The following is an 18,756-nucleotide window of genomic DNA, read 5'->3' as shown; positions in this document are numbered from 1 at the left end:
GGGAAGTGTTCCTGGTGAGCTCTGGTACCTCTTTTTCTAGAAAAATAGCATTGCTTTCTCCCAAGGCAGCAATGGGCGGCAAACACAAACATGAGAAAATACAGTTAAAACTAATGTATAAACTTTAGTTACAACTACAAGTGGGCCTGAAACCAGACACAATTAGATCTCTGTAACTGCTTCCTCTAGTCAAACTGCAGCTGGCTGGTCAGCATGGCAAGGTGACTCTCTTAAGTCACCTTGCCATGAATGGAATATTAAGAGACTGGGTGGTAGTTTCTAAAGCCTCTGGATCCAGGAAGGTTTAAAAAGCGTTGCACCACTGCCTCTTTCAAGATGCTTCACATAATTCCCTTTGTGGGAAGGCTTTGACCACTCCCCCAGTCTAGTCAATCCCTGCTACTAGATTTTACCAGTCACGGGCAGAGATCAAGAGGGCACACAATCAACCTCACTACTGTGTCCTGTCCATGTCCTCAGGCTACAACAACAGAAACTTATCCCACAGGCTGTAACATGATGGTGCTCTGGCATAAAGTCTGACATAGATCCGAGTGATTTCGCCCAAAAAGGGATTCACAAATCTCTCACAGTAAGCTATTGAATGGTTAATGAAACAATACCGGTCTGGACCAGTCAATTTACTATTCTATAAAGCTCTGCTGGGCATTCAGTGATGATATGCTCTCTTTGCCACCGGCACTGCCACATGGTAGGTGGAGCTATGTATCTGTACCTCTGTTAGGTCAGATTTGCACTGGGATATACAGGAATCCACATACCCTACGTTTTTTGCTAGTTTTGGGAATTGTTATAATTCATTTTTTCCAGGAGTGAAGTAATGGATTGCAATTCATTATTCCAATAAACAACGTAAGAAAGTATGTTTCAATTTTTATTATCCTGGAAATGCAGCAATCTCTGGTGCCTTATAAATTTTTAATTATCGTCTATTTTTCTTCTTCTATTATTTCCTTATTTAGGTATTCTTGATGCTCCAGTATCTTAAGTTGTATTTTTGATTTTCCTAGATAAATGTATAGACTTTGGAGTGAGTTAATTTGTTTCAGTTATATCAACAAGCAATCACAGCAGTTTTTAACATGTGGCAGTTGATTTTGTGAGCATCCCACATAAATATTCAATTCTCTCCCCCCCCCCCAAATAATCAGAAATATGTTAACCAGGATACATAATCATAGAAGTTTGATTAGATTTCCTCTTGCTGGAACACATGGGCACAAAAATGCAGCTTCTGAAATGCTTCTGTAGTTCATGAAAGTTGGAGAGTTTCACTTACCTTCTGTGCTTTTATAGGTCCTGCCCGGGGCTGCTTTTGCCTTTGCTCCTTTGGTTCAAGAAGCTTCTCTGAGGTCTTCTCTGAAACTGGGCCAACTTCACTGTCACTCCCACTAGATGCTGGAGCACCAAACTGAATAGTTTCTATTCCCAAATCAATTCCACTTTCTTGCCCAACTGTTGTTCCCTAGTAAGGATCCCAGAAAATTTAGTTTAACACAGGCACACTTTTGTTCCATACTGCAACATTCAATTAAGTAATTCACCATAGCTCTAATGTTATCAGCAAATTTATATTATAACCATTAAAGATTATATTTCATATCAATCAGGTTTTATTTAACCTATCAGATATTGGTTTGAAGATGTTAACACCTGTAAGCTAGCTACCTACTAACGAGTAATGGCTGTTTTACCTGTGAAAACTAGTTACCCATTTGAGAAAATGGATAATGTGTTTTGCCTTTTCACTTCTAGCCACTGACAAATTAGAACACAGCTAACAATAGATGAGAACATGTCTGTTCATTACCTCTGGAGATGGAGCTGATCCAAATGATGTCAAAGGCTTGTTCCATGCACTGACTGAAGGAGGCTGGGGAGGGCTAATGGGTCCCACTAAAAGTCCAGAGAACAAGGTGGAATTAGAACAAAATTTGATAGTATAAGTGCTAATTGCAAACTAACTATGATTCCCCCCCTTACATAAAATTAGTGCAAGGCAGCATGCTGCTTGCTAAGAATTCAAAATATTTTAACACTTTGCATGAAATGGTAAGAGAACATTCAGGACAAAGTATCCCAGTTATCTGCTCACAAAGAACACATTAATAAAGTGTGTGCTAGGAGTTCAGCAATTCTATTGCTTCTAGATTGATTTCTATATTATCTACATCCTCCTCTCAAGTAGTAGAGGCCAATGAAAATAAATCAAAAGTTCGGATGGATGGCATGTGTGGGAAGATCAAATAAGCTTTTCATTTTTGGTTAAAGCTGAAATGCCTAAAAATACCTACTGGCATTAGCCTAGGTTAAAAAAAAAGCTCATAGAATTGTAGAGTTGCAAAGGACTCTGAGGGTAATCTAGTCCAACCCCCTGCAATGCAAATGAACAAAGATATGTCAAAGCAGTAAATAATTCTCAACAATTCCCTTTTAAAAAGTGTCCACATAAAAGGCAAATGGCAGGCAGTAAATGTTTTCGCAAACATTGGGTAGTCCTACCCATACATAAGAACAGTGAGGTCAGAGAAAGGAGGACTGAGAATGGGTATATGTGGACAAGCCTTGGAGCTCTCCATCATTATAAATCACTTCACAGGACAGCTTATCTACGTGGAGGTTCCAAAGCATCAACCCAAGAGTAACTGAGGTGCCCAGGAAAGGCTGTCTGTTACTCAAGATTTCAAGCACACATTTTTTTCTTGCATGTCTTACCAGGAGGAAAAAAAATGGCTTGCTTACATTTTTTTGAGATGTCATTGAGGACTGTTGTAGGTGGCACTTTATTATCCCATAATTCGGTTCCTACAGCGTTATGAGATGGTGTGTTCTGAAGAGTTTTGCTTGTTGCTGTATACTCGGTGCTGCTGTTTGCTGCACAGGTTGCCTGTGGTTGCAGCTGAACTGAAGTCTGTGGACTTGGAATCTGAGACACACACTGCAGGGGGAGTTGCGGTTGAGCCTGAACCTGAACCTGCTGAGTGGCAGCTGCGGCTGCTGCTGTCGCCTGCTGTTGCTTTTTGGCAAACCTGGGTGGTAGTTTGGAATTTGGACACCTTCCTTTTTCATTTGAACTCTTTTTGGTCCAGACCTAAAAATATGTAAGATTGTTAAGAGAGCTTGCAGTTTACCTTCCCAGAACAACTGAAATGGAAACTCTGCTCCAAAGAACTGTTAGATATTTTGTTTTCCCATATGCATCAGTTGGGCTTTTTTAAGCTACAATAGGGAAAATGAAGGTTTTATGAAAGGTTTATTAAATCACAAGACATATGGAGAAAGTAAGCAGGAACACTGATTTACACTCAAAATAAAATGGCCATCCACTAAAATTGACAAGAAGCACATTCAAGGTGAAGTACTTTTTGCAAACAATATACAATTTAACCTATGGAACTTATTGCCACTGATATGATATCCACTAGCATTAAGGCACTCTAAATTAAAGATTGGATGAACTCATGGATGACATTACATCAATTAGCTACTACTAGTTGCAAAACTGATTCCTTATTTTCAGTGCCAATACAGCAGTGGGCTCAATTCTTATAATATCCTGATTGTGAACTCCTGAGGCACTCTGGTGGTCAGTCAGGGTTCGTCCACACTTCCACTCGTCCCTTGCTTAGAAAGCACAGGTCTGAGTGGTTTTCCCCTTGTCCTGTTCCTTTCCTTTATATATATATTATTTCTGATTTTCAATTTTGTACATTTCAATAATTTTACAGCCATTTTAACATATCAAAACTTGACTTCCTTCTTCCTCTTTCTGCAGTTCTTTAAATTTATTTTTTATATTTTCTGCATATCTAAATTAACTTAATTTGTTCATTTATTCATCTCCCTTAAATATATACTCTTATAAAACTGCAGGTTATTACAATAATTCTGCCAATGTTCTTATCTGTTTACAGTTTGTTTGTAAATATTCAACAAACTATTTCCATTTTCATGTTTTTCCGCTAAGTTTTTGTATCCATTTTTCTTTTGCTGGGACTTCTTTCCATTTTGGGGCAAGTAACATTCTTGCAGCTGTAGTCGCATACATGAATAAATTTCAATATAGTTTGGGTAGTTCTGTCCCTATAATTCCCAAAAAGAAAGCTTCTGGTTTTTTTAACAAACATTATTTAAAACAGGGGTCGGCAAGGCTTATCGGCGCAGTGCGACGCCAGAAATCCCTTCTGTGCCTGCCCAGATGCCAAAAAGTGCACCTGGTCAGAAGCGATTTCCAGCGCTGCGGACATGCGCAGAAGCGAATTCCGGAGCCACGGAAGAGAGTCCCCATGCTGTGCTGTGCCGGCTTAGCGCAATGCGTGGGGACTCGCTGAGCGGACGGCTCGGTTCGGAGGCAGCTCACGGGCCAGTTAAACGGCCTCCGTGGGCCGCTTCCGGCCCATGGGCCTTAGGTTGCCGACCCCCGATTTAAAACATCTTTTTCAATTCATTATATATCATTTCCCAGTAAGCTTTAATCTTACTACAAAACCACCACATATGATAAAAAGAACCTTCTTTCGCTTTACATTTTCAGCACTTATTTGATTGAGATTTATACATTTTTGCCAGTCTACTCGGTGTTAGGTACCATCAATATATCATTTTCATACAATTTTCTCTTAGACATAACATGCTGTAAATTTTATATCCATATTCCACAATTGTTCCCTTGCTCCATATCTATATTGTGACCAATATCTATTGCCCAATTTATCATTAAGGATTTTACTTGCTCATCCTTTGGCTCCCATTCCAATAATATCTTATACATTTTAGACAGCACTTTTACATTACATTCCATCAGGTCACTCTCCAGTTGTAATATTTGTTCCCCAAACCCTTGTATCCTATCTTTCTTAAATACATCATTCAAATGATGATATTGTATCCATGCTGTTAATTTTCCTGATAATTTCTTAAATTCTTTTAATTGATACTCTCCTCCCTCATTTTAATAAATTTCTCTAAGTTGTCCACCCTTCTATCATATTTTTTCTTTACCGCTATAGCGCTTCCAACAGTGAGAGCCAAAGTGGTGTTTTAACCTCTAATAGATTTTTGCATTTATCCCATACTCTACACATATTTTTCCTAATTATATGATTTGTAAATCCTTTATGTACTTTCACCTTTTCATATCATAAATAAGCGTGCCAACCAAAAATACTATCATGACCTTATAAGTCTAGAATACATGAATTCTCTAATGTCATCCATTCCTTCAGCCAACAAAGGTAAGATGCTTCACAGTATAGTCTCATATCCGGCAGGGAACAACCTCCTCTCTCTTTTGCATCAATATTTTATATTTTATGTTCGGTTTTTTCCCTTGCAAAATATATTTAGAAATATCTTTTTGCCCTGCTCCTTTTCCCAAGGAAAACCCAGTTTTTAGTGCTAAATCGGAGAAACCCCAAATTGTCGTTTGCTCCAATTTAGTGCCAAAGGACTGTTTGAGGTTTTCTACATTGGAAAGCAGCAGGATAAGAGGAAGTGTGGAGAAGCCCTCAGTCCAGAGAACACTCAGCTGCTCAAGCAAAGGATTTGATCTTAGAGTTGTATTGAGAAATCTGCCATGAACTGCAAGCAGCACGTGTTGCTCAGAGCTGGAACGCCAGACCTTCAATGACTATCAGGAAGCACTGTTAGAGCTAACTGGAATTTAAGCGACTTCCCAAATAAGACCAATGAATATGGGTAAGCAAGAATAAAGACTGAAATGTGTTGCCATGAAAGGTTAGGTTTACAAATTCCACCACAGGTTTTGACATTTTTGAAGAAAGTTTATTTATTTATTCTGTTTCAGTCTCCACCAAAGGGCCAGCAAATAAATAAATAAATAAATAAATAAATCAGGGTTCCTGTCAAATAAATAAGAAATTCACTACATTTAAAAAAACAACAACTGCATCATACAAAACTGAGCAACTCAGCATCCTTCTGTGAGAACTGGAGCTTGTGGGTAGCCTGACAGGCTGACACCATGGAGTAAGACTATTTCAGAAAGTAGCCAGCTCAAGTGAACAATGCTTTTAGAGAACTCTTGCTACTGAGTTATTCATGCAAGTGTGAGCTCACAATGGAGGGCAGGAATGCACTGCATATGCACATATTAAATAATGTGTACAAAAAAGATGCATGGGACAGAGAGAGATGATACATATGATACTAAACCTGCACTGTTTGCTCTTCCTTCTTCCTGCGTTCTTCATCTTGCAGGCGTTTTTGTTGCTTTTTTGATACCACTTCAGTAAAACCATCATTGTTCAAATTGGACTGGGAATCTTCAACTACTGTCACTTCAGGGTGGTCATCAATAATCACAACACCTGTAATGAAGGTCCGAAATTTAGTTAAAATTAACCCCTATTCAAATAAATGAAGCCATCATCTGTGGGGTTGATTCAAATGGCAGAAAAAAACAAAATAAAATACTATTATACTGCAGACCCATTTATGCACGTTCAGTATGTGTGCATACGCCAAACCCGGAAGTGATCCAAAAAGTCACACAAGAGGCAGAGTAGGGCGTGGTAGAATGGGGGGTTTGCAGGCCTTTTCCAATGGTGTTTCAAATATACACAATTTCACTGATGTGTGCAGTGCCTCGGAACATAACCCCCATGTAAGCGTGTGTGTGTGCGCGCGCCTGTAATACATCTAAGATTCTGAAGAGGAGCTTCCAGTACATACTTGCATAGTTGTTAAGGTCAAATTGAGAAATTGCATCCACTTTCTCTTTCGGTTTCTTTGGACCAGCTTTGGGCTCTTCTCGCTTCTTGATGTTGGGATCTTTGGAACCTTTCAGGGCAGCAGCGCTGTTCCCACTTTCTTCTGGATGTAAACTGCTCCCAACTGTTTCAGCACTAATCACAACTGCAGCTTGTTCTTCAAATGGTCTGTATCATAAACACAAAATGAGATAGCATTGTATAGCAAAAGGTGGAGGAGAAGGGAGAGGCAGAGCTACATAGAACTTTAATAAGACTTTAGTTGAAGCTAACACGCTCCATTCTGTGCATCACAATGAATTCAGAAAAGATACTGAGAAATGACAAAGGAAATAGAAAGATGGCAAAGAGCCTATAACCAAGTTGTAGAAGAAAAACTAATGGGAGTTGCATTTGGTCTAGTTCAAAACTTAAGTGGGTGAAATTGTTCAACAATAATTTAGAGGTAGAACTTAACTACAGGAGTGCTACTGATATTCCCCTGAAAATACCAAAAGTGGGGATTTTACTGGGGGGGGGGCACAAACCTGGTGGTAGAATACATGACTTGCATGCCCTGACATGTCCTGGTATATACAGCTGTGCAAGAGTCCCGCCTAAAAGCCTTGGAGCAGCTGTCTGTCTGTTTAGGTTAGATGGACCAACGGTCTGTCTCTACATAAGACAGGTATCTTTGTCCCTACAGACGTATACATTTGTTTTGAGTATAGCCTATTTTAACGGCAAGAAAGGGATCTCTAGATGTTTTGATTCAGATACAATATAGGAAAAAGTATCTGATGAAACACTTCTCCCAACAACTTCTAAAGGCAAATTTGTAGATGCTTGAAACACCTACTGGAGGAGTTGCTGTTTCAGGGTTGTAGGCAGTGCTAGTCCTACTCTGAATAATTTGACTATGAATGGTTTAGAACTATTAATTTCAGTGGGTCTAATCTGAGTATAATTTAATTGTATATGACCCACAAATTTGTTTTTCCTCTGCCTACACTGAGCTACAAGGACTGATCAAGGTTCAATTTGGTTAGCTAAAGAGATTCTGTTTTAGTAAGGTGTTTGGGAAAACTCCTGGAACTGGTGCAGAAAATTATACTTCCTCACCAGACTTTAACACAAAAGAGTAAGTGACTCAATTCCACAACTTGTATATGAGGAAATAAACTTTAAAAAGGTAAAAAGCAGTTGGGGTTACAGGTGCCGGAGACAAGAATAATTTGGGGCAAGCATCATTGCTGGATGGTGGTTTGATCTCACAGCGTTCTGTCTCTATCCATAATTATCACCTCAATTTTCCATTTATTTTGCAATCATTAGATACCACTTATCAAAGCTAGTTAACTCGAACCACTACCCATTGAATGGTCATAGCTCTTTAAACCAATTTGGTTAAGTGAATCTATTTTTAAGTTTCCAGTGAACTCAGTAATTGAATGGAATTTCTGCATCCATCTTCCAGTGGCAAACACACTTACCCCCTTTTCCCAGGTCTTGTTGGAGGGCCACTTCTCCTTTCATTTCTTGGCCCTGAGAAGTTCCGTCCAGATTTGGGTGGTCCACAATTTCCACGACGATTTTGCCGATCAATCCCAGGCCGCTGACTGGAAAAACTTCTCTTGGCTATTTCCCTTTTTGGGGCTAGCGTGCTTTCCCCAGTCTTAACAGCTACCTGTGCTGTAACATCTGCTGTTTTTTTTTCATCCCTCTCACGCCTCTCATTGAAATCACTGCTTTCTGAAGCAGTTTCCCACTCTTCATTTGCTTGGTCTGAGGAGTTCTGATTGGACAAGTCTGGTGTCTTACTTCCTGACACCTCCAAAGTAGTGCTTGGCTGTTCATTAACTGCGCTACTCATTGCAGCACTTGATGATGAGCTGGTTGTGGCTTCACTTATTTTTGATGCTGCCTCTCTCTCTTTTAGACGCCTAAAGCGTGGTGGCTTATCTTGCCTGGGAGGTCGTGCAGGTCTTTGCCTACGAGGCCTTTCCCGAGTAGGATCAAATTTTCTCTCAAACTTCGCAGGTGGCCTTTTATCCAGTGACATAGAACCATAATGGTCATGCCTTTGTGGGGGCTCCCCATCTTCAAGTTTGGGGGGTTCCATCTGCCTCGGGTTCCACTGATTCTCTCTGTATCCTGGTTTCCTAAGAGTAGATGGCCGAGGTGGACGGCCAACTGGATCTCTACCCCCACGTCTGAACATGCCCCCCCTGCCACGTCTAGAAGGTTCTCCTTTAGGAAGAAATCCTGGTTTGGGTTTATTCTCATCTTCCCTCCCGTAAGTTTTGTCTAAAACCCTATTGTCCCCTCGGATATTATGTTCAGGTTTATAAGACAATATAGCTTTTGCAGGCTTTTTGACACCTGTCTTTTCTTCTCTCTTTGGGTGTCTGCCTTTGCTTAAGCTGTCCTTGTCTGAAAGAAGGGTGTCACTTGCACTTTCATGCACTTCACTGTCAGAGTCAGTTTCTGAGCCTCTCTGTCTTCGCCGTTTTGGAACTACTTCAAAATCAGAGCTCTCACTACGGGTTTCACTCTCTTCTCTCTGCCTAAGAGGACCAGAAGGCACGTGCTCCACACGAGGCTTAGTGTCTCTGTAATGTGGATAGTCTCTATTGTGGCCTCTCCCACCTCGACCCCTGCCTCCATAAGAACCTCTGTAGCTTCGTCCTCTAGAATAATATTCTCCACGTCCTCTGCCTCTGTATCCTTGGTCTGGAAACCAGTCCCTATCCCTAGCTTCTTTCCAGTATGTTCTGGGAGGCAAACCAGGTTCTCTTTTCACAGGTCTAGTTTCCATACGAGGTCTCTCTACAGTTCGTTCTTTGTTGATTACTTTCTCTGGCTGCTTTTCTTCCTTTGTTGTGCTGACAGGCTGCTGAACTGGTAGCTGCTGGATAGTAAGGGATGGAAGCTCAACAGTAATTTGTGGACTAGGCAGTTGTGGAGCTATGGGTGGAGATGTCTGTACTGCAGGTGGCTGCTGAGACACTGGTGGTACGATTGCAGGCTGCTGGACAATGAGAGGCTGCTGCACAGCAGGTGTAACTGTGGACTGCACAGGCGCATCTGTGCAGTCTGAAGCTTGTGGTGTGCTTTGCAATGCCTTTTTACCACCAGTGGTGGTCTTCTCTGGTTCTAGCCTGGGAGGTGGAACCTGAGACTGTTCCTTTTTCTCAATCTTGCTAGCTCTCTCATTTGTCAGTTTTTCTCCTTCCCTTTCCTTCTTTTGTTCACGCTCTTCTCTTTGCTCACGCTCTTCTTTCATATCTCGAAGGATAGGCTTTTTAATAGGACCAGACCTTCTCACTGGCCTATCACTACCTTCCTCTCTTCTCCCATAACCTGGTCTTGGACCCCACCTAGTTTCAGATTTAGGCTTAAAGGGTTTTTCAGGCTTTGGTCCTTCAGACAGCCTATTAGTTACAAACACTTCTTTTTTCAGTTTACTATCTATTCTTTCAAGAACTGGTTCTTTTGGCTCAATGTGTCTGCTGCTGACTTTGGAAACATTTGATTGTGAATCATTTGCTTGGTCTTCAGATTTCAGAGAATGGCTTGACCCATGAGAAATGCTCTTCAGGGAAGTATTGCTCTCTTCTACAAGCATTTCTTCTTCCTTGGAGATCTGGGAGACATTTTCTGCATTTACTTCAAAACTCAGCGCAGGAGCAGGTGTGTCAGTTTGGTGAGGCTGAGCATCTTCTAAAGTCCTGACTGAAGTCTTCTGTACACTCATTTCACTGGGTTCTTTGAAGAAGTCCACCTTTGTCTGAGAGTCCAAATGAATCTGTTCTGCTGCGTAAACCTCTTGAACAGCTATGTGTTCCTGATCCAGAAGTGCCTCAGGCCTAAAAGAAGGAAGCCACAATTTAAGTTGAATTCCTATCAAAGTCTCTATATATTAAACATGATAAAAAGAATGCAGGACAACTGCTGTAGGATTAGCCCATACAATGTTCACAAGAGACAGAAAATCATTTCTGGAGAGCATTTTAGCCAATGAACTTGTGGTGGGGGACAAGGCTAAAACAGGGGTGGCTAGCCTTTGGCCTCCAGATGTTGCTGGATTACAACTCTCATCACCCCTGCCCTGACAATTGGCCATGCCAATGGTGTCCATGCCCACCCCCCACCCCCAAATTGCACTAACAACCCCCCCGAAGCAGCCAATTAGGAAGAATCATTCTGCCGGTCACTTCAGATTCAATAAAATATATGAGGTACACTGAACGTTCTAGCTGTATTACTGAAGGTCTACCATGCAAAGGTCTACTCAGCTCGCTGTATACCTTCATATTTGAAAGTGTACAAAGCCAGAGCAGTTACCAAGATTATGGTCAGAGTCCAACCTTGCATACTGTGGATTAATGAATCCCTAGAGAGAGAACACAAACTAGAAATATCTTTTGAGAAATATCTTTTGTGCCCCAAAATGTGTCCCTAATACAGTCTTACAACTTGAAGCAAGGCATTTGTTATTTGCAAACAACAGCGTTGCCCCTTGCAATTGGTTATTGGATTTTATGCTCAACACACTTGGACTATCACAAGCTTTGTCTGCAGGCCAGATCCTAACCTCCCCCAAAGACCACTTTGACAGCTGACATCAGGTAACATCTTCAAAAGGCCCCACTGAAAGTGAGTCCCTTTGCACTGTGAAAACCAAACAGCTGAAAGCACACATTCAAAGGTCTTGCTTTCAGCTTCAGACCCCTCAGGTGAACCCATCAAGAACTCCCTAGTGCAACACATCCCAGTGAGATTCCTTAACAGTGAGCTATCCTTGTAAAAGAACAAGTGGGAGCCCATTTTAAGCTCATAATTGTTCCTTTGCAGCTGCATGCTTACCTATACATCAACTGGCATCACATATGTCAGGCAACAGGAAGTGGTTTGGGGAAACAATCTTGTGGGCCAAATTAGAACCCTAGATGGATCTAACTTGGCCCATGAGCCAGATATTCCCTAGGCCTGTTTTACGGTATGTGAAATGCGCAAGATGCAATAGGATAATGCAGAAAAAGATAAATAGAATACAGTAAGAGAACCCCAAAGCTTACCTTAGATCTTCAGTGTCTTCTAGTATTTTGGGGGGATTGCTAGTCTGCTGAGGCTCTGCATGAGGATATGGTTCTGACCCCCACACCATGCGCGGTTCTGACAGAGGAATAGCATGCTCCCTTGCTGATCGAGTAACATGATCAAAAGAGTCCGCAGCAGTTCCTGCCCCTTCCATCTGGTCCCTTCTTAGAAGTGGCTTAGGAGGTATTATTCCTATAATGGAGATATTGAAATTAAGAAGTTAAACCATGCAGCTCAAAAAAGTAACTGAAAGGTCAGCGGTTCAAATCTATGTGACAAGGTGAGCTCCCTTTGCTCTGTCCCAGCTTCTGCCAACCTAGCAGTTTGAAAGCATGCCGCTGCTATGGGAAGGTAAAATGCGGCTTCCAATTGGCTGCAGGAGCTTCCCGCACTCAATAGGAAGCCACATCAGATGTTTGACTTCCAAAAAACATTTGCAAACCAGAACACTCACTTCTGCGTTTGCAACGTTTGGGAGCCGATTTTTCCCTGACAACTAAGGCAATCGAGTACCAAGGTACCACTGTATCTTAATCATGCCAAGAACAGGTCAGGTAGTAGGATTCCACTGTGCATCACCGAAAAAACATTTCAAAGGAATGTATAACGGGACTTTGCCCACACTTAATCCTATATGCCCCTCAAAGAATGGGTTCAGCTGACGGAGGAGAAATAAACATGCAGAAATCCCAAGAGGAGGAAAAGATCAGATGAAAAGAGGTAGCAGGGACTGGGACCCACACCCTGCATTGAAGAGCTCAATGAGCCTGAACAAAGGTTGTAAAGGCAAGCCTAAATGCACTTATCCACCCCTCCTGCCTCTGTTGAATTATTTGCAAAGGGGAAGGGGAATGAAACGCAGCTGTGAGGCTTGCTCACAGTCCTAAGAACTGTGGGCCAGGAATAAGCTCAGCCTGGAAAGAACAGTGTTCACTACTGCTGTCTCCTTTCTCTCCCTTGCCTACAAAAGAGGAACCTTGCACAAATCAGATAAAAATCAGCAGAACAGTGCAGACTTGGAACTCGTTCACTATAAAGGCAGGAGAAAAGACTTTAGGGAGGTAGGAGGTATCCCTAGAGATCAGCCATCATGTAGTCATAGAAGAAAATATGTTTGGACCACTGGGATAACAGCAAACAGACATAAACCACCCCTTTTGAAAACAACAACAATACAGCAACTCTCTAATTTAGCAGTCAGTAAACATCTACTAAATAAACTGGGCAGCCAATTGTAGTGAAACACACCACATACGACAATAAATTAAGTCGCCAAAATTAGAGTACCATAATTCCATACAAACAGAACAGGTTTTGCTAGGATATAACAAAGGTGTAAGATGCATCTCTTTTAAGAAGGAGTTCCACTAGCTGGATGCAAATACAGAAGCAACTTCTTCAGTAGCCATCAGTCTAAAATGAGCCAACCAAAGGAGGATCTCAATTGCCATACCGATTCACATTAGAGCAGGCAAACCATTAGGGACCTTCGTCCCAAACCTTTTAGGGCTTTAGAACTCTAAAGAAGCACTCTGAATTGTGTCGAGCAACAAACTGAGAGCCAACTAAACACCTTTAGTATAGGTGAGATTTGTACCTGGATGCATGGGTGGCAGATCCATAGCAGGCCTTCCTGACATCATTCGTGGATCCACATAAGATTGCATCATGAGCCACCGTGGATCAAAGCCCATAGAAGCCAAATGTGGGGGGTGTGGCTGCATGGGCTGATAGAGCGGTCTATGTTGTGGTGGGGGAACAGGGCCAGCAGAAGGCTGAGAAGGGGTAGACTGTGGTAGGACCCCTTGCTGCTGCTGCTGCTGCCACTGTTGCTGTTTCATCTGCTCCTATAAAGCAAGAGAAAATATGAAATTTTAGATAAGCTACAGCAAATTGCTTTTAAACAAGTTTTTCCTCTAAAAATGTTTTAGGCACCTTATTTCAGAGCTTTTTTGGCGATGCTCCAATTCCAATTGAACCCAATAATTCATTGGTACACACATAATGCTCTTAAGCTTCAAGCTCTGATTATGAGGTTAATGTTTGCTAGATATGGCCGAGACAATAGACATAAACCTTAGCCATGGTTAATAACAAGGACAGGAGGGATTAGCATTTGGAAGTATTATGACTGTACTAGGTCACTTGAGGCCAAAAAGAAGGAAACAAGGAGGACCATTCTTGGAAAAACTTGGATGGGGAAGACAAGCCTATCTTAGCACTGAGGAACATAGTGGACAGACAAATGAATCATCTGGCACAGTAATTTGAATGCATGGTAACATTTGCAAATCTTAAATATGATAGATGGCAAGCTATGGCTGACAGATCATTGAATAACAGCAAAGGTTACAAAACACTTATGAATACGTGAAGTTATTACTTGCCAACTACCGCATGTTACCCACATCTTAAAGTTTAGTTACTTGTCTGGTGTCTCCCCTTAACCACAAATCACAATTCCCCCCCCCCAAAAAAAGTTTTAAGATTATTCACCCTGAGAATGCAAATTTATACTATTAATTAATTAATTAATTTTGTATACCATCCTTCATTTGAAGATCTCACAGCAGTTCAAAGTGCAGAAATGCAAAATAAATACATAATAAAAGCAAGGGGAAAACACCAAACCAACCCATAACTTCATCTCCCACAATTTAATAACTATATGTATTAATCTCAAAGTGCTATCCTTTTACCTGTTGTCTCTGAAACCTTGGTGGCAATGATTTCTGAAACTGTTTTGAATAGCCAGAAGAAATAGCAGGACGAGGCTGAGCACCAGAATCAGTCTCGCTTTCGTGAGAACTTTCTCTTTCACTATGATTGCTTTCTTGAGTGGTGGAAATAGCTTGACACACTGTCCAGGGGTGGGGAATGCAAGAGAAAAATAACATTAGCACCATGGATGATAAATATGGATGATTACAAGTTCAAACTCAAAAACCACTCCAATTATCTTAAATAATAATAATAATAATTTATTATTTATACCCCGCCCATCTGGCTGGGCCTCCCCAGCCACTCTGGGCGGCTTCCATAGAAACCAAAAATACACTAAAATATCACACGTTAAAAACTTCCCTGAACAGGGCTATTAATGTAGGTGGGTTTTTAAAAAGACTTATTGGACATCATGACAAAGCAATGCTGAAACAGGGGAATAGGAGAGGCAGGAACTACAGAAATGTGGCGCAGGTAAGAAAATATTACCTTGAAAGCACACCCCATGGAAATAGGTACGTAAGCTATGGAAAGTGCACAGACCACAGTTCAGGACACCTTGTAATAAACAGAGGCCGTTACCTATTATGCTCCTGATCTACAAACGGTTTAGAAATCTCACCTTAAAGAAGAATTCCATCTCCATAAATCTGGAATAGATGTGCAGATTAAAACCATGTGTTTTTAGAGGCTTTTTGGAAGCTGTCACTGAAGCAGCTCCCATTGCAAATTAAGCACTCTGTTAATAAACGTGACAGCCTGGTTTTTAGCAATGTGCACATTGGCCGCAATCCTGGTGACAGTCATGCAACTAAAACCCCATTAACTTTAATGCATGCAGGATTGAAGCAATGTTTTTAATACACATATTTATCTGCACTGTGGCACATACTGTTCAAAATTGATTAGACAAAACTTGCAAACGCATCCTGCTCCTGACCTTTCGGGCATTCATCAGGATGGTTTGTTTTAAACCCACCTTATAAATTTTCTGTCAGAAGACTTATTATTTCAGATATTACAAATGCTACTTTATAATCTAGGCCAGAGGTTTTCAACCTTTTTGAGTTCACGGCTTCCTTGACCAACTACATTATTTCTGCAGCACCCTGTGGGGTTCAGGAGCCCAGTTATGTCACCCCTTGTCTGCAGAGCTGGCAGCCTCTCATCCTTTTTCGAACACCGTCTCTCGTGGAGTGTTCCCGCAGCCTCCTTTCTTCTCTCCTCTCCTTGAGAATCATCCAGGCAGCTGCTGCTGCTGGTCCTGCTCTCCGATCTGCACCACCCTGCCCCAAGGAGCCTCCTCACACTGCCCCACAGGGGCCTGGGAAAAGGATGCCCCCAGCCTTAGTGGCCCAAGGTGAACATGAGGCCAGCACCTTAGCTTGGGAAGCAGCAGTGGGTGCTGCAGGGCCTGCATGGTGGAAAGGCTCCCTATCAGCACTAGGCACTCAGCTTCTAGGCAGGCCTTGCACACAGCAAGCACCAGAAAGGCGAGCGCAGTGCCTGCCTGCCCAGACTCCCACTTGTTTGTCTATTCTCAACAGCAAGGGCTGGGGTGGACTGGGTGGCTGGCTGGGTTCCCTTGCCCACTTGCTTGCTTATTCCAAGGCTGCCTCAGCTCCTGGCAACCAGCACCCCCTGGCCACCAGTGGCACCATTCACCTGGAGAGCTTGTAGTCAGCGCTGCTGCAACAAACAGCTGTGAAAGCCTTTAGGAGGCAGAGACTTGAGAGGGCATCAGAGGAGGGAGGGAGGGAAGGAAAGAGGGACAGAGGCCAGTGTTGCCTGCAGCACCCCTGACCCAAAATTCAAGGCACCACAGTGTGCCATGACACACGGGTTGAAAACCACTGATCTAGGCACATGTAATCACTACCAAGTAAGCTTTGTCTTCTAGCCTTAGTTTACAAGATGCTGAATGCAGTTGCTATTTATCTCATTTATGAATTGCTTCCCATGAGGCATTCTGAAACAATTTACGACATTTCCTTCAATATATCCAAAACTAAAACTAGTACAGTGGTACCCCTGGTTACGAACTTAATTCGTTCCGGAGGTCCATTCTTAACCTGAAACTGTTCTTAACCTGAGGTACCACTTTAGCTAATGGTGCCACCCGCAGCCGCGCAATTTCTGTTCTCATCCTGAGGTAAAGTTCTTAACCCGAGGTACCACTTCCAGGTTAGCTGAGTCTGTAACCCAAAGTGTTTGTAACCCAAAGTGTTTGTAACCCGAGGTACCACTGTACAGTTCTTAGGCAGTGCTATAGTTAGGATTCTAGTTACAGACAGCAGGTTGCTTACTTTAAACAAACAAAATAACTGGTACAAACCTCTCTCCTCTTTACTGCTGCTTTCACTTTCTTGTGGCTTTTCAACTGTAACAGATGGAGTGATTGGCTCTTGAGGTTCAGACACTTCAGCTTTTGGTTTCTCTTCTGCTTCTTCCCTCTCCACTTTTTCCCTTTCCTTCTCGGCTTCCTTTTCCCTCTCTTGGTTTTCTTTTTCTTCCCTTTCCTTTTCTATCACTGTGTCTTTTTCCTTTTCACTTACTTTTTCCCTCTCCTTATCAGTATCCTTTTCCTTTTCCTTTTCCTTCTCCTTTTCTTTTTCTTTTTCTTTCAGTGGGTCTTCTCGGGGTGGTTTTGTTACACAGCCAAATTTCTCATTTAACCGTTTTAGCTTTTCGGCACATGCTGCTTTTCTTTGCTCTTCCATTCTTCGCTCCTCTTCCTCTCGCCTTTTACGGGCTCGTTCTACAGCTGCAGATACTTCTGCTTGCTGTCTTCGCCTCTGTTTCCAAATCTCATCCTCATCTGGTGTTGGCCTAGGAGGAAAGGGACCTTGCTTTCCTGGCCCTGCCAAGCGATCTGGAAGTGGATGCTATGTTTTTTGAAATAAAAAAGTGCAAAAGTCTCAAACAAAGGCAGTTTTAGACCCACTACAGAAGTGTATATGCAAAGTGATTCTATGGTTCTTTTAGCAACCCCTGAAACAGGGGTCTTCAATCTATGAACTGTCAGAAGGTCTCACACTAAAGTTAGGCCTAACAAGTGAAGTGCTGATCACAAGCAATGCAAACTAGAAATGTGCAATTCTGCTAGAAATCCCTGAGTTCTATTTATTTCCCCCTAGTTGGGCAGCTGTGCAGAAGAATGGGCCTCAATTAAAAGTTGTATGGAGGAAAAAAACATTATCTTAACAGAGAATAATGCTAGGGCTAATGTAGGCCTACTACTCTAAAAGCATCTTTTTAATTTGTTGTAAACTGACAAGCAAAGAATAAAGAAAAAGCTGCAATAAATATTTGCCAACAGTGGTTTCCAAACTCCTCCCACCCATGGACCACTTGGAAAATTGCAAAGGGTCTTGGCAGAACACTTAATTATTTTTCTGCCTATTGTAGCAATTGTAATGCGCTGTGCAGGGTGCTGCAGGATTTTTAAATATATTATTGCTTCTTTTATTTCTTATATGCAGTGTTAGAAATTCCCAACTGCAACCATGTGGAGATCTCTGTATGCTGGGCTGGCAAATGACATCCCCATCTGGTTGGGTCCTTAAGAAGCTAAGCAGAAGAACTTATTTATTGTGTTTATATGCCACCTTTTTCTCCAAGGAGTACATGGATCACCCTCCTCCTCAGTTAATCCCTACAATGACCCTGTGACATAGGTTAAGAGGCTGTGACTGGCCCAAGGTCACCCAGTGAGCTTCATGACTGAGTGGGGATTTGACCCTGTCCTCCAAGGTCCAATACTCTAACCACTATACCACACTACTGGCTCCCTACAGTACTTCTGCTATGGGGCAAGCTATATAAATTAAGTGGATAAATAAATAAGGGAGAAGCAAAATGTCAATTGGAGAAGAATCTGAAATATTTTCCTTGAGGCTTGAACTTGTTTTATTCTGTATTATTTAATTTGATGTTTTAATGCTGTAAAAGCTTTGAGATTTTTTCATTAAAATATAAAGCAGTATAGAAATGAAATGAATACTACCACTACTAAATTTCATTGGGAAAAAGGGCTCCTAGACATTCCGTTGTGGCATCCATAACCTAGGTTTAAGTTGCGATCTGGCAATTAGTTTATATATTTGAGTTTCTAACACTGCTTATAGGTATTTTATTTACAGATAGGTAGCCGTGTTGGTCTGCCATAGTCAAAACAAAAAATTTTTTTCCTTCCAGT

At 41.8% G+C, this 18,756-nt stretch overlaps 1 protein-coding gene across 12 annotated transcripts in view; it reads right to left on the bottom strand.

Annotated features, from left to right (window-relative positions):
• The window catches only part of PRRC2C (proline rich coiled-coil 2C), a 72,956-nt gene that overhangs the window by 32,141 nt on the left and 22,059 nt on the right, over positions 1-18,756 (bottom strand). For all 12 annotated transcript variants that reach the window (XM_053391145.1, XM_053391154.1, XM_053391150.1 and 9 more), the window contains exons 12-21: positions 16,894-17,443; positions 14,534-14,694; positions 13,432-13,681; positions 11,813-12,026; positions 8,225-10,600; positions 6,715-6,920; positions 6,196-6,350; positions 2,764-3,112; positions 1,832-1,917; positions 1,301-1,486 (exon numbers count right to left, since the gene is read on the bottom strand). In XM_053391145.1, the coding sequence (XP_053247120.1) occupies positions 1,301-1,486; positions 1,832-1,917; positions 2,764-3,112; positions 6,196-6,350; positions 6,715-6,920; positions 8,225-10,600; positions 11,813-12,026; positions 13,432-13,681; positions 14,534-14,694; positions 16,894-17,443 (4,533 nt within the window). The remainder of the gene's footprint in view (positions 1-1,300; positions 1,487-1,831; positions 1,918-2,763; positions 3,113-6,195; positions 6,351-6,714; positions 6,921-8,224; positions 10,601-11,812; positions 12,027-13,431; positions 13,682-14,533; positions 14,695-16,893; positions 17,444-18,756) is intronic.

Source organism: Podarcis raffonei, chromosome 6 (genome assembly GCF_027172205.1).
Source record: "Podarcis raffonei isolate rPodRaf1 chromosome 6, rPodRaf1.pri, whole genome shotgun sequence".
Classification (NCBI taxonomy): Eukaryota; Metazoa; Chordata; class Lepidosauria; order Squamata; family Lacertidae; genus Podarcis; species Podarcis raffonei.
This window is presented reverse-complemented; position numbering and strand designations above follow the sequence as displayed.